Genomic DNA, 16,488 nt, shown 5'->3' with positions numbered 1-16,488 from the left:
TTTAGTCCACCAATGATTTTAAATTCACTGTATTGCGTCAGTAAAGGTCTCGGTGGTGTTACAACACTTTCCCTCAACAAACCCCCTCTTTATTTGTGTGGTTTTCGCTGTTAAGGAAAACAGTTGCTTTCATTTCCTCTGCACCCCGACCGGCCAATCAGAACACGTCTTTGTGACGCATTTCAAATTTAAACTTTGCCGCCTTTGGTGTGATCTGCCACCCGCAACATAAACATTGTGTTCTTTTAGTAAACCGCATGACATCCGGTGCACACACCCAAATGTACGTCCCTTTTAGAACATCATGTTCATATTTACCATAGATGCCATGAGAATTATCAGCTCACGTTTGGTTACATGATGTTTCCCATGACTGCACTACAAATGTTTTTGTGTGTTTTTAACAGCTGCCAGTGAGGGTGGCGCAAATGTCTTCACCGTCTCCTACTTCAAAACCAGTGCGTACCTGGCCCAGTCCCCTCAGCTCTACAAGCAAATGTGCATTTGTGCTGACTTTGACAAAGTCTTCTGTGTCGGACCAGGTAAAGCATAAAAATACACCTCCATGTCTCTTTATTTTCCCTCTATATGCTGTTCCCATCTTCAGGTCATCTTTAAAGTGGACCGTAAGAATCCACTAAACATCCATAGACAATCACATAGACATTGGCCTAAAAAGTATCTGGCCACTGTATTTGTATATCTATCTATAGAGATGACCTTCACCAGTATATCCTCCCTACCAGTATGCAGATCAGGACATAAACTGCAGGATAAATAGACGGGTTGCGCTATTGGTGCGTTTTGGCGGGCAAAAAAATCCCTCCTTTGCAGCTCACTGAATAGAGCAAGAATATCAAACACTTTCAGCAGAGCCAAGGGACATAGACTTCAGAAAAATACAGCTCATCAGGGACCTCTGCTGATAGGAAGTCATATTGTAGAACATTTCATTAATGCTTTTTTGTGTACCTGAGATAATTCAGTGAATTAGGTGATTTTGGGGCAAGAATATTTTGATTGTTGATGGTCTTGTTTTGTGGTGCATTTTACAAATGTAACTACTATTAATGTTGCTACGCAGTGTTAGTATATTATTTTTAGTTATTGTGTAAAATTTTAATTGAACTCAAATTCATATCCGGTTTTAGTAATTTTATGTTCTTTCATATTTTATTCATTTTTTTATTATATCTCTATTTAGCTTTTCTATTTACTTTTAGTTTTTAGTACTTAAAGCGATAGTTTACCCCAAAATGGAAATTGTCATCATTTACACACTCTCAAGTTGTTTCAAACCTTTTTTTCTTTTGCTGTACACAAAGGAAGAGACTTGGAAGTTTGTAACCAATTTGTTACATTTATATAGCGCTTTTTCTGGGTCCACAAAGCACTTTACACAGAGATCATGGGGATCTCCTCAACCACCACCAATGGGCATTTATTATCCACCTGGATGATGCGACGGCAGCCATATTGCGCCAGAACGCCCACCACACACCAGCTGATTGGTGGAGAGGAGATAGTGATTAAGCCAATCAGTATATTGGGATGATTAGGAGGCCATGATAGACAGAGGCCAATGGGCAAATTTGGCCGGGATGCCAGGGTAACACCCCTGCTCTTTTTCCAAAGAACATCTTGGGATTTTTAATGACCACAAAGAGTCAGGAGCCTCGGTTTAATGTCTCATCTGAAGGACTGTGCTCTTTGACAGTATAGCATCTCCATCATTATACTGTGGCATTAGGACCCAAACAGACCACAGGGTGAGCGCCCCCTGCTGGCCTCACTAACACCTCTACCAGTAGCAACCTAGTTTTCTCAGTCATCTCCAGGTACTGACCAGGCTCAGCCCTGCTTAGCTTCAGTGGGAAACCAGTCTTGGGCTTACAGTGTGATATGGCTGCTGGATAAGCTGATCTTGACAGCCATTGACAACCATAGTAGGATTTACTTGGTTACAAACATTCTTCCAAATCTCTTCCTTTGTGTACAGCAGAACAGAGAAATGTATACAGGTTTGGAATAAATTTAGGGTGAATAAATAATGTCAAATTTTCAACTTATTTTATTTCAGGTAATTGTCAAGGCAGCATTTCTAATTTAGTTTCTTAAAGATTTTCATTATTTTTTTATTTTTATTTTTCTCTTTATTTCAATTTAATACAAGTTTTTAATAGTTTTGGTTTCAGTTAACTATAACAACTATAACTGCAACAAAGCATTGCATGATCATTTTGTGTCAGCTGGAAACAATGTGTTTATGTGTATTAATGTGTTTAACATCAACTTGTACTCTAGTTTCCTCAGTGCTTTAAAAGAAATACTATGAATGTGAATCTCACAGTTGTCTGTGTTTCTTTTAGTGTTCAGGGCTGAGGATTCCAACACTCATCGCCATCTGACGGAGTTTGTGGGTCTGGATATTGAAATGGCCTTCAATTACCATTACCATGAGGTCATTGACTCCATTACTGAAACCATGGTTCAGATCTTTAAAGGACTACGTGACCGGTAAGGGACGTGACTCCTCCAACATCCCTTAAATTTTAGTGAAGTCCTGTTTCCTTTTATGAACAATCAAATCACATGAGAATAAAGTCACATGAATTTCACTTGAAATTCATCAAAAGTGACGTCATTTATTCATGTGAAAGAAAGGGCAACACGTTCATTTGGTTTATTATAACAAGGATATACACTGCCATCTAGTGGTCAGACTTTTAGTTATAAATATATAACTTCATAACTGGATTTTTACTGTGTCATTGTGTGGTAAATATTACATACAAATGGAACAAGCAGCGTAATGCATAAATATTGTATCCAGTAATCACAAACAACCTGACCAGCAATAAGAAAAAGTAATATTTACCTACTAATGGTTTACGCTTGAAAGATGAAACGGAGACGCCTTGAGAGAAATTTTTCAATCAAATTTTTGGGCCTACATTTCATGCTAAGCCTCCATTCTACCTATGTGTTATCTCTTATGGTGTCTCTGTGATGTGGATGCACTGCAGGTTCCAGACAGAGATCCAGACCGTGAATAAGCAGTTCCCCAGTGAGCCGTTCAAGTTCCTGGAGCCCACGCTGAGACTGGAGTATAAAGAGGGAGTGGCCATGCTCAGAGCGGCTGGGGTGGAAATGGGGGATGAAGAAGATTTGAGGTCAGTGTGGCTTTCTTTGATTTAAAAGTCCCCACATCGCGCACACAGATTTTATAACAGATCTAGAAGTTTTTTTTTTCTTTCTATTTCCTCAGCACACCCAATGAAAAGCTGCTTGGTCGTCTTGTGAAGGAGAAGGTAAAAATACATCTTTTAAACATCATAAGTGTTATACACTTCTGTTCAAATTAGGGATGTCAACGATTAATCGATGATCGATTAATTGTCGATAAGACATTTGATCGATAAGACTTATCGATCATCGATTAAGCAGGGTCATGCGCGTGCGTGAGGAAACGGGAGGAAAAATGATGCGAGCGTGCCCGAGTTCTATTTGGGACCATTTTACAGCTGGAGTTACACCTTCATCATGACTGCAAGCTTGCATGTGCATTCGCAGCCTTTTGTTTTGTGCAAATGTAAGTTGTAATATTGTGTTTATTTTGTGCAGGCCTATCTTTAGCTGATTTATCTCATAAGGATGCATTTGGTTAATAATTAACGTTAGAGGCGAGCGGTAGTAAAAGCGTGGCGGTGATCAGCTTCAGCTCCAACAGCACTAATAATGACTATGATTGGGACTGTCATATTACACAACATTAATGAGAACACCATTGTAATAAAACATTGTGATTGTTAATTATTTGGGTTTATTTGCCGTGTGTTTTATTGCGTTGATCCAGGAAGAGCGCGTGCACAACATGAGTGACGCATTCTGACTCGCGCATGTAACTTAGTTCAAGTGCACTTGTGCATTCGCATCAGATTGTGCTGAAGTAATTTGTAATATTACATTTATTTTGTGACGTTATATATGTGATCAATCATATAGGATGCGTTTCTTTCAGCGAAATAAAACGCACTAACAAATGGCTTCAGTCAGTAATGGCTACCGGTTTTCATTCAGTTTAGCGCATACAGAGCAATGCATAATAACGATGATTGGGACAGTCATATTATATAACAGAAATGAGAACACTGTTTTAATAAATGGTTGTAAAGTCATTGGGTTTAGGTGCCGTGTTCAGAGCGTTGTTCCTAGAGCGCGTGAACACCACGCGTCTCCCATTCTGAAGATGAATATCAGCAACTCAATTCAAGTTCACTTGTCCATTCGCATCATTTTGTGAAGATATATAATTTGTAATATTTTGTTAACTTTATATAAATCTGATTAATCTCATATAGGAAGCTCTTTGTTGAGTTAAATAACGTGCTAGCCAAGTTTCAGTGTAACTTACCAGTGATTCAGCGCATCGGCTTCAGCTTGCGCTGTTCAAACAGCAACGCGCAACTAATAATAACTATGATTGGGACTGTCACATTACATAACATTAATGAAAACAATATTTTAATAAATCGTTTTGAATTAACTGGGTTTAGGTGACGTTTCAGCACGTTGCTCTTGCAAGTGCGTCCACAAATTCTGAATAACAGATCTGAGGCGGCGTTCGTGTTGTTTTACAGGTTATATTTGGTTATTAAATAAGTAATTTAATTAAATTATAAATAACATCGACTAATTTTACAATCCCATAGCCCTTTGTTTAGATAAAAAAAAATCCTTCTCATTCATTTGGTGAAGAACATGGCGTTTTGAGCAGCGTTGCACATAGGCCTACTGTCATGCTGTCGGCTATAAGCCACTGCTGTAGACGCATATTTCAGTATTATGGTTAACGATTAATCGATTAATTGATCGTTAATTTAAACGACGATCGATCATGGGAATTTGTGAAAATTGTCATCCCTAGTTCAAATGTTTGGGGTCGGTAAGTCTAATGTTTTTAAAGGAAGCAGGGGCGAGGCCAGAAATGTTCATGGGGAAAGCCTTCATAAAACAGGGTGGGCAAAGTGTAAGCTAGAGTATGAATTTGAACCTAACCTAAAAAACTACAATGTAAAATTGTTTCACTTCAGCTTGCAGCTACACTATGTATTTTTTTTCGCTGCTAGGGGTCGCTCACCTCTTTAAAACAATAACAAAGGCGTAGATTGATGACACAGTGAATGAGCGTGCAATCATGGAACTTGTCGTCATACCGATGCATCTAATAATGTTAATGGGGAAATTATGTTTATGATTCATGTTTTTTAACATGTCTGTTGTATGAAGCGCGATTACTTAAGAGACAGATATCGGCGCCACACGCGAGTCACGGGGATATGAAGAAATTAGGATATTTATTTTACCGAACTATCCGCACTGCTGAATCACTGCTCATACAGGGCAGTTTATTTGACAATTAAAATTGTGAGGAAGTGCAGTGCTGTTTCACTTAGTCTTCACTATATAAATTGCATTTGAGTGTGTTGAAAGAATTGTATAACTGTAAACACATTAAGGAAATGTTTGTACTTAACTTTAAAAGTCTTCCTGCAATATTAGTCTGAGAACTTCTGCTTAAAAACCGAGAGGATCTCATCATAATCAGTGTGGGTCAGTTCCTTAAAGGAAACCCAGATTCATTGCTAGACTTGCTATTTTTGCAGCAGTACAATTGAGATATCCAATGTAGACTTTTAAAAATATCAACTGATTGATATTGGCTTCACCATTTTCAAGTTTTACAACCTTGCATTGGAAAGAGATCTTTTTAGATAGGACAGAAACTGACAAATCATAACGTTTCATTTTGGAAAGCGTACATGTATATGAAAACTAGGAAACATGCAATTGACCATGGCAACTTGCATGCAATCATTCTTTTAACTAAATAAATAAAGTTATAGTGTAATAAGATATTAATTATTAATTTTGTATATAAAGTTATTTAATCTATTTTGAAGAAGAAAAAAAACTACTTTTGATTGTAGAATCAAAACTGGAAGGAAAGTCTCACCAAGGTTGCATTGATTTGAAAAAGAAAATGCAGAAAACCAGTAATATTGTGAAATATTATTGCTTTCAGATTAAATCATTTCATAGATTTTGTAATTTGGACCTGTCATAACAGCTACATTTTCAGCATTATGCCAGTCCTTCAGAAACCATTCTTAATATCCTGACTTACTACTCAAGAAAAATGTCTTATTATTCTCCAATATTATTCTTTAATATGTTTGTAGGAACTGTTATACTTTTTTCTGGATTATTGGATGAATATAAGAACAGCCGTCAATTGAAATATATCTATTTTTTTACATTAGAAACGTTGTAAAAAATATTACATTTACGGCATACTTGCGAAAGAAAAGTTTTATATATATATATATAAAAAAAAGCGAGATGACGCTTAGTGACCGCCCAAACCTTTGCATTGCATTTAAAATGAAAATGATTGAAAAAAGAAAATCAAAACAATAAGAGCCAACATACTATTCAACCTCACGCTCCCTCTTCAGTCCACCCAGTCATTTATGGAAACTGCAAAAATGGGTAATTCTGAAGTCTGTTCGACTCTTTTGTTTACTGCTTAAGGTCAGAGAGAGTGAAAATGGCCTTGTAAAACAACATATTCAATGTTTTTACTTCCAGAAATCTTGAAATCTGAACTAAATGTAATTCTACAAACATGCGCGTGGAATATGGTTTATTTAATCAAAACACACCTTTGTGATTATTTTAGTATGACACAGACTTCTATGTCCTGGACAAATACCCCTTGGCAGTAAGGCCATTCTACACCATGCCTGATCCCAACAACCCGGTAAGTGTTTTGATGCCTAGTGGATCTAAATATATAGCTTTTTATTTAGAGACTGTGTGGTTCATAACAATGTTCTTCCTGCAGAAATACTCCAACTCATATGACATGTTCATGAGAGGAGAGGAGATCCTATCCGGAGCTCAGAGAATCCACGATGCTCAGCTGCTCACTGAAAGGGCAATGCATCACAGCATTGGTAACTCTATGGAACTGTGTTACAAAACCTAACTAGAGTTTGGTGTTAACACGTGTGGCTAAACTAAAAACATGATCGCTCTAGAGACAAGAACACACAAAACATCTAAATGTTACTTCATGTGTCCTTGTTACAGTGTTATTAGGGATTTTATTACTGGGTAATATTAATAACCTATTTTGTGCTTACTATAGGGTAAAGATTAGGTTGTGGTTTAGGGTTAGTTTCATGTAATTATGCATTATTTATAGTTATTACTATAGTAACTACATGTAACACAGACACTGTGAATGTATTATTTTTATGGTAAATATTGTCTTTTTTGTAGTATATGATTAAGTTTTTGCTCTTTGTTACAGACCTGGAGAAGATCAAGGCCTACATTGACTCATTCCGTTATGGAGCTCCTCCTCATGGTGGCGGAGGCATAGGTGACAACATCTTTTTACATCTTCAGTAAAGATTTGACATGCTTCCAAAATCATTTTATTTCAAATAAATGCTGTTCTTTCAAATGTAATATACCTCAAAGAATCCTGAGAAAAATTAAGCAGCACAACTGTTTTCAACATTGATAATAAGAAATGTTTGTTGAGCTTTTGTTGGATCGTGCATTTAAATTACATTTTAAAATATATAAAGATAACATTTTTAAATTGTAATAATACCTCAAAATAATACTGCTTTTATTGTATTTTTGATCAAATAAATGCAGTTTTTGTGAGCATAAGACATATTTTCAAAACATTCAAAACAAAAATCTTACAGACCCCTAATTTTAAATGGTAGTGGATAATTTGTAAAACATTCACTTTAAGTGTTTTAGTTCTCGTAAAAAAAAACAAAAGTGCCCAATGTTAAATGTATGCCATCTTTTAGGTCTGGAGAGAGTGACCATGCTTTATCTAGGCCTACACAACGTACGCCAGACCTCCATGTTCCCCCGTGACCCCAAACGCCTGACCCCGTAAAGATTAAAGTAGCCGGTCGGGCCTCTTTTCTTCCACCCCGCCTGAAACAGAACAAGCTCTCGGTCAACCAGCCATCAGGCATCTGGACGTGCCAGGATGTGGAATTGCCATGATGATTAACCCACGAAAAAAGCCACTCATCAGATAAACAGTAGGATGTCAGATAAATCTAATATACTTAAACTATAAAAGGGATTCAGTGTTAACTGTTAAATGATGCAGATGATATTGTGACATGTAGATCTTGTGTTATAAAACCTAATAATGTACATGTGGGTTTTTTTTCTACTGATCTATGTTCCTTGACACACCAAGTTTTTGAGAATTCTAAAAAAATTAAACAGCACATGCACAATAAATTAACTAAATAATATGTTTTTGAGTGTTTTCTTGTGAATGCTTAGCTATAAATGCAAATACCTGCAAAAAAATGCAAGTGAAAAGTTTCAAGTGAATAAATCAATAGTACTCAACATTACATCACTTTTTTCTGTTCTTTTTTGTTTTGTAGTTCTTTAGGGATAGTTCACCCAAAATTATTTTATTTATAAAAATTGTTTAAAAAAATTACAAATTATTTAAAACTGGTTACCATTGACTTCCATTGTATGGACAAAATTAAGTATTATTTATATACTATTACAGGTTTTATTTATATTTTGATTTTTTCATTTAAATCTGTTTCATGTGATTTGTCATTTTATCATTGCTTTTGTCGTTTATATTTATTATATTTACTCTTTTATATTACTATATTGGTTTAATTCTTTATTTCAGTTTCAGTTCTATTTATTTATATTTTTATATTTAAGTTAGTTTCCAAGGAAATAGATTCATATAGATTTCTACATTTCCTGCCTTCCCAATAGTTATCACACAATACAATTATTTCTCTTCATTTTATTTCCCTTCAGGTTGTAGGCTAAATATTGATAAGACAATTATCTAGCTGTTTTAGTACACACTCAGGCTCTTCAAAATGCAAATAAACTTGATGGAGACAGATGGAGCGTTACAAAAATAAAGTGCTTATTATAAATAAAGTGACAATCAACATGGTAAAAGTATGAGCAACCTCTGTAGCACAACATATTACACAACACAAAATACTTCTAATAACAGTGTTGAAGTTGATATTTGAGATTCATGTGATTGAAAAGGTCAAGATAAGCTCAAAAAAAGATGAGTCTGTGTAACAGAAACGCTCAAGCGCATGTGTGCGTTTACTCAGCGCTCCCTGTGATGTGCAGCAGGAAGATAAAGATCTGGACGATATCAACGTAGAGGGAAAGTGCTCCGAAGACATATTCCTCAGGGCTAATGGTGCTCGCTCGGTTTCCAATGAGCAACTGAGTGTGGTAGGCCAAAAACTAGAAAAAGACAAGGCATCAGTAAGCATTACCTTGTGTAAATGTACTTTAAATGTACTAAACTGCAACTTCTTTATTACAAATGTGTTATTACAGTACACACACAATTTATATTTTCAAGACAAAATAAGTGATATCGGTATTGCCTAAGACCTCGGTTTCACAGACAAGGCTGAAGCTAGTCTCAGACAAAAATGCATGTTTGAGATGTTTTAACTGAAAGCAACTTGCACTGATATATCTTAAAACATGGTACTATTGTTTTTTTTAGCCTAATAACGCTACTCAGATTCCAGTCGTGTGTCTACTTAAATGTTGTGGGCGGGGATAAGGTTGGCTGGCATCTAGGCTAGTTTTTGTCTCAAGATGCACAGTAATGTTTTTTTTTTTTTGCCACAATATGTATTTTTTTGCTACTAGAGGTCGCTTATTCAAAACAAAGTCGTAGCTTTGATGCCTGGGTTTTGCAGTGTTTATTATGCCGCAGACAACGTTTCTGCTTTTCCCGGTCATGCGTACGCAGCACTGTTTTATCATATTCGATACATTGAGTGTGTTGAAAGTTATGGTATAGTGCGTTTGCTTTGCGGCTACTAGGAGACAGTTTGCTAGATCGATATGAGGCATGGTAAAACATGGTACTTGTGGGAAACGAGATTCAAACAGTCAGAGTAACTGTTGAGTAATGTTTAGTTTTCTGCCTATAAATGTATCCAAACAGTTGCTCACCGAGGGTATTGCAGGTAAGTATGATGTCACGGTAAAAATTGCTTTCTCTGATTGCTTTCTCTAAAATTGACTTTTCTGGATTTAAACATTCTTGGGAACACTTAGAATAAAGCAAGTACACAAGTCAACAAAATAAATGACATTCTTCTAGTGGTTTTTGGATATTTTAATCCTTTTTTTATTATTATTTTTTATTTTTTACATATTGTACCTTTAAATGCCATAATCGAAATAAGGCCTAATCCTGGCTTAATCTATACCCTGTCTGTGAAACCAGGCCATAAATATGTACTTAAAGGGTTAGTTCACCCAAAATTGTAAATTCTTTCATTGATTAATCAACCTCACAAATTAAGATATTTTTGACAGGGCAGGCCCCTCCATAGACAGTAATTAAAACGTCCAAGGCCCAGAAATGTAGTAAAAACATTGTTAAAATATTCCATAAGACTCCAGCAATACTTTTTGTGCAAAAAAACAAACAAAAATTACTATTTTATTCAACTATTTTATTTAGCCTGTGTCGAGTCATCACTTGAATGCATCGGCTGCCATAGAACTCAAAAGAGCGGCACTGTTTACAACAGGAACTGTGTAGGAGACTGACACAGGCTAGAACGAAATTATTGAATAAAGTCTTTAATTTTTTTTGTTTTTTTGCATACAAAAAGAATTCTCATCACTTCATTAAATTAGGTTGAACCATTGGAGTCACATGGATAATTCTAACAAAGTTTTTTTACCTTTCTGGGCCTTGAAAGTTTCAATTATGTTGCTGTCTATGGAAAGGCCTGAGAACTCTTGGATTTCATCAAAAATATCTTAATTTGTGTTACGAAGATGAACGAAGGTCTTACGGGTTTGGAACAACATGAGGGTACGTAATCAATGACAGAATTTTCTTTTTTTTTTGTCTTAAAGTCCTTAAATGGGTCAAAAAGCAATCTTACGTTCAACAAATTACAATCTAAAATAATTACAATTAAAATAAACATTGATTTAATTGTAAATAACATGCCATTAAGTGTCCAAAAACATTAAGTTCTGTTATTTACATAATAAGTACTCAAGTATTTTACTTGTAAGAAGTGTACTTCTTTTTCGCATGGGTTCCGTTTAATTTTTAACAATTGGCGAATTACTGAACAAACAACATAAAATCCTGTTTCCTAAACTCACCAAGGTGAAGACTATTGCTCCACAAGCACCATACAGCATGTGCAGCCAGGGCACCTGAGACATTGCAAAGACAAGTTTGGTAGGCAGCTTTGCTAATATGTGTAATGTATGCAAAATATGAGCTGTTACACTGTTTCAAAAGAAAAAACTTTAACCTTTAAAGTATTGGTTCTCAACCTTTCTGTTTTCAAAGACACCCCCACCCCCTCACACGCTTACATTTCTGTTCCCCCACACAATGTTAAGTCTTAAGAACACTTGGAAGACAAAAAAGGTCTAAAGATAATCTGGTGCAATTTTTAATGCCCTTTTTACCTGACGTTTTGTGACAAGAGTGTAACAATTCTTGACATTCTACTCCATTGTACCACAGAAAAAATAGCAAGATGTGGGTTTGAAATGACATATGGTTAAGTAAAATATTTTTTACTATTTTGGGATAAACTTTTATTCACAGTGCAACCCAGTTTAGTATGTCACTTGCTTCCATTGTAAATGCATTACTGTAGCAATGTTTTTGTTTTCAACAAACTGAGGAGCGTGACAAGATCATTTTCATGCCACAAACTCTGTTCAGTTCAGTTCAAAAACTGTCAATGTTGAAAAAATGGTCAATTATGAAACCAAGTCGATTCAGATATAAATAAATAAAAATGTTAACATGGTAATTCATGTTAACAATTATGATACTGTTAATGACATGCTAATACATGTTAGCAACATGTTAATTCATGCTATAAACATGCAAAATCATGCTAGCAACATGGTTACTCATGATAGCAGTCTGCTAAAACCTATTAGCCACATGCTACATGCATACATGCATACACCATGGAAAATCATGTTAGCAAATAGCTAATCAATACTAACATGTTAAAACATGCTAATATTGTTAAAACATGTTAAATCATGCTAGCAATGTGTTATAACAAAATGCTTACAAATTTTAAACATGCTAACAACATTATAAATAATGTTAGTGACATGTTAAAAACATGCTATTTAATACTAAATAATGCTAAAACATGCTAACAATGAGGCAAATCATGTTCCCCACTGTCTGAAACTTATATTTCAACAATTCAATTCTTTATTCAATTCTTTCTTCACACTTTAAGCTTGTCAAAGTTATTTCACAAGTTATTTCAAAGTTATTTTTTATTATTATAAGGCTTTTTCAAGCTAATTTTAAAGTATGTTTACAAACTTTACCCATCTAGTTAGTGAATATTAAGTGTCCCCAATTAAGGAAGCCAAAGGCAAGAAAAGGGGGAAAAAAATAGGAGAAACTAGACTCAGTCTGGAGGGCCAGTTTTCCTCTGTTCCTTTATATAAGACGTTGACTTAGAAGTTTGCTGAGGCCCTCTGCTGGAGAACCACTGCTTTATCAAAACATTCACAATGACTGAAACCTTGCCATAATGGTCTCACTTACATACTGAAAGGAGAGTACAATGGATGTGATGATGCCAGTCACCAGGACAACCACACAAAGAGCACAGAGCAGACCTGTACAGGAGGTGAAGTCAACCTGTGCAAACACACACAAAAAAGACACTTCACATGACATGTGAACATGACAGCAAGCCTTGATTAAAAAAACTCATGAGTCACAAATTGTAGCAGTCATAATAATAGAAATGGAAATATATATATATATTTTTTTAAAATTTCTTAAGTAAAATAGGTGAGAAAAAAATATGCATGCATAATTACTGTATATACAAATCGCAGCAAAAATCGATCCTTTAAAAAACAGAGCAGAAAAAAAAATTGTTTTTGTCTCAAGCAAGCATGAGACATTTACCAGTAAGCATGAATGTTTAAAAAGAGACAGAAGATCATTGTAATCAAATACAATGGGTTATTTTACACGGCCAACAAAGTGGCATTCACCGCTGGCCAGACGATCAGAGCCGTGGCTGCTGCTGCTGCTGCCACAGCAGGTCTTACCTTAGTCTGAAAACAGAAGACTGTCACGATTACACACACCATTGCTGTGATCCCCAAGGCCAAGAACACTGCTTTGGTGTCAAAATAACTGTAAATAATGTCAGACGGAAAAAAATTAACGCTTATCTGATGTTTAAAGCTGATGAAACTGATGAAATTCTAATCAAACCTTGATATTGTTCCTGTCATGTAAGACAATGCAAGGGTCTGTGGAGAACAGAAAACATCTTTCATCAATTATAATCTAGAATTCAACATTACTGTCTATGAAGGCATAGTTAAATTAAATCATCACTTACAAAAATGAACAGGAGTATTAAATTCCATGGATGACGTCTCCTAAAAACAGAGGCCGGGTTTCCATAATGAAATAGATGTTCTATCACTCATGTAAATAATAAAAAAATGACTAAACTCACCTCGGCCCCTCGCAGCAAACCAGCATAAGGTAAGTAATAAGATACACAGGGCTGCGAAAAACATTCCACTGTTACTTCATTATAATATTCGCTACCATTTAAAAGTTTGGGGTCAGTACAGGAAAATTATCAGTTTCCCCCTGAATATGTTTTCAACATTGATAATAGTAAGAAATGTTTCTTGAGCATCAAATCAGCATATTCTAATGATTTCTGAAGGACCATGTGACACTGATGATACTGAAAATTCAGTTTTGCCATCACATGAATGTAGCAAACATTTTATACAATATATTAAAATATTTGACATTATTACTACATTAACTCTATTTTTGATAAAATAAATGCAGCCTTGGTGAGCAAAAGGGGGTTCTTTCTGAAAAATACTGCCCCCAAACTTTTGTGATGATATTTGGGCAACACTTTACTTAAAGCCCTTATGTGTAATACATTATACAATTATTATTTAAGGCCTTGTTAATGCACCTTATAACACACGGTCTCACGAATAATTGTAACCACAGTTATAATTGATTATAATACTTATCTATTCAATGAACACACCTTTAGAGTGTATAATGCATTAAAACACACGACATTACAGAACCTGCAGATATAATAATGTATTTTCACTTTGGTTACAATTGTTTATGAAAGTATATAATTTATTATAATGCACATTATAAAACATGTATACTGCAGCCATTATACACAAGGGCTTTAAGTAAATTGTCCCTGATATTTGTCTTTGTAATTTATTTTTATACTTATCAGATAGGAAAGTCAAATAACTCACAATGATACCCAATACATGGCAGGATTTTGGACCACAAAAAGCCGCACAGGCTCACTGTAAGATGAGGAATGTATGGAAACACACCCATTTCATTACATAAGTATGCAAAATGGATGCAATTCACACAGAAGTTCATAAAAATTCAGTTGTTGTGTGGATTTGTTGTACTCACACAAATGTGAACACTGCAATGATTGAAGTAGTGATAAACAGCTGGGCGGCTAAAATAAGGTAAACCTGGTACAAAAATGCACACAAACCAATTTCTTTACATTTCTTTTCTTTTCTGTTGCTTATTTTGTTGCATTTATAGATTGCTATATTTATAAATAGTAAAAAATAGTCTCAATACCTTTCTAATGAAAGCATGGCGAACACTCATGCTGTCCCATACGCCAGTCGATGAGATGACCTCTGCATCTCCTACAGCAAAACATAAAAAACATGATAAACCCAAAAAAGTATTTGGACAACCTAGATCACTTTTAAAAATGTTCTGCACCCACACCTTGTTTATCTATGCCTTTTGTCACTATAAAAGTTTAGTTATAGTAAAAGGTTTGGACACACTATGCAACAGGTTAAAGGAAAACTTGAATTTTACAAACAAAACAAACTGATAACCTCAGTATGGAAGAAATGAATTCACGCAATAACTTTTATTTGATTCTTACTTAGGTTGGAGGGATATATTCCTGGTGTTATAAAGGATGGCATTGCTGAAGGCGAGTATCCAGGGCCCTGCCACAGACCTGGCTGGGGGTGTATGCCTGGCTGTCCCAGGCCCGTGTACACTCCTGGCGGGGCTGGATATCTGTAGGGAGGGTATGGATAGTTTCCATGCTGCTGCTGTCTTGACTCTTCGTAACTTGGAGGGGGGTCTGACTTTGACATTGTGATATCCCTGAAACACAAAACATTGATATCTACATCACGAATCTCTCTCTCTCTCTCTCTCTCTCTCTCTCTCTCTCTCTCTCTCTCTCTCTCTCTCTCTCTCTCTCTCTCTCTCTCTCTCTCTCTCTCTCTCACACACACACACACATACACACACACACACACACACACACACACACACACACACACACACACACACACACACTCTACACACACATACAGTACATATACACAGGATAACACACATACAACAATAATACAGTCAAAGTAGACATACTAAATATATACCGTTATATAAACACTATATTATTTGCTCTTGATTTTCACTTAAGGTTTCTTAAACAACAAACGTGATTTATTCTTAATTGTTTTGCCAGGATAACATCAGCATAGTCATAATACTTGTGAAAAAATGTAATATGTGGCTTACCGCGTTACCCCAGTCTGCAGAGTGTAGAGAGAGCGAGAGAAGTGTGATGAAATAACGAAGCCGGTGATGTAGTGAAGAGCGCGAGGTGCGCATTGGAGCGTTCCGATTGGTTGGAACGGCTGGAACAAAGCAACTCGAGGAGGAATTGAGTTGCTCCGTCTAAAGTGTCCAGGTAACTGTCCTCACTGGACTGGGCTCAGTATCTGTTTACCGAATTAGTCATCATCTTTCCAAAATACCCAGTGGTGTGACCACCTGACCACTGTTTAGTGAAAAAACAAAAACAAAAAACGTTAATTCTTTCAGATGACCTCACTCGACCATATTGCCTTATTCTTTTTAACATGCTGTATTCAACAAGAAAAATGAGTGGCACTATATATATATATATATATATATATATATATATATATATATATATATATATATATATATATATATATATATATATATAATTATTATTATTATTATTAATTGCAGCCGTTGTTTGAAGCATGACATGTTCTTGATTGGAATGTAAATAAGAAAGGAAGAAAAATAAAAAAAATAAAACATTTTCATAATGCCGTGGGTTCAAGAAAATGTATGACTGTAACATCTATCACTAAATTCTGCATTGGCATGAAAGAGTCTGAATGCCCCACAGAGGACCTGCTTATCAGCGTCCTGCAGGAGTCAGAAAAAGGGCTCTATTTACACCTTTGAATGCTCTTATGTACAAGTGC

The 16,488-nt window shown here is 35.6% G+C and overlaps 2 protein-coding genes across 2 annotated transcripts in view; one reads left to right on the top strand and one right to left on the bottom strand.

Annotated features, from left to right (window-relative positions):
- dars1 (aspartyl-tRNA synthetase 1) overlaps positions 1-8,363 on the top strand; it is a 48,985-nt gene extending 40,622 nt beyond the window's left edge. Inside the window, exons 11-18 of the mRNA XM_067443586.1 lie at positions 408-542; positions 2,370-2,517; positions 3,027-3,173; positions 3,269-3,311; positions 6,743-6,823; positions 6,908-7,019; positions 7,379-7,450; positions 7,899-8,363. Of these exons, the coding sequence (XP_067299687.1) occupies positions 408-542; positions 2,370-2,517; positions 3,027-3,173; positions 3,269-3,311; positions 6,743-6,823; positions 6,908-7,019; positions 7,379-7,450; positions 7,899-7,990 (830 nt within the window). The 3' untranslated portion in view covers positions 7,991-8,363. The remainder of the gene's footprint in view (positions 1-407; positions 543-2,369; positions 2,518-3,026; positions 3,174-3,268; positions 3,312-6,742; positions 6,824-6,907; positions 7,020-7,378; positions 7,451-7,898) is intronic.
- LOC137075245 (protein lifeguard 3) lies at positions 8,095-15,800 on the bottom strand. Its single transcript, XM_067443587.1, has 12 exons — positions 15,764-15,800; positions 15,111-15,340; positions 14,789-14,859; positions 14,609-14,673; positions 14,437-14,490; positions 13,641-13,691; positions 13,521-13,560; positions 13,391-13,428; positions 13,222-13,309; positions 12,704-12,799; positions 11,269-11,322; positions 8,095-9,360 (listed from the first exon to the last, which is right to left on the bottom strand). Exons 2-12 carry the CDS (start codon positions 15,328-15,330, stop codon positions 9,214-9,216), a joined length of 924 nt encoding a protein of 307 aa, XP_067299688.1. The 5' UTR covers positions 15,331-15,340; positions 15,764-15,800; the 3' UTR covers positions 8,095-9,213.
- Between the last annotated feature and the right edge of the window lie 688 nt (positions 15,801-16,488).

Source organism: Pseudorasbora parva, chromosome 5, assembly GCF_024679245.1.
Source record: "Pseudorasbora parva isolate DD20220531a chromosome 5, ASM2467924v1, whole genome shotgun sequence".
Taxonomy (NCBI): Eukaryota; Metazoa; Chordata; class Actinopteri; order Cypriniformes; family Gobionidae; genus Pseudorasbora; species Pseudorasbora parva.
This window is presented reverse-complemented; position numbering and strand designations above follow the sequence as displayed.

Bases quoted from the DNA above. Each gene is read 5' to 3' on its own strand.
- LOC137075245 (XM_067443587.1), bottom strand. From the start codon at position 15,330: ATGTCAAAGTCAGACCCCCCTCCAAGTTACGAAGAGTCAAGACAGCAG. The intron at 13,692-14,436 runs GTGAGTTATTTG...TGTTTTTCGCAG, and splicing joins GCCATGTATTGGGTATCATT to CCCTGTGTATCTTATTACTT. The intron at 11,323-12,703 runs GTAAGTGAGACC...GCAATGTCTCAG, and splicing joins TTGTACTCTCCTTTCAGTAT to GTGCCCTGGCTGCACATGCT.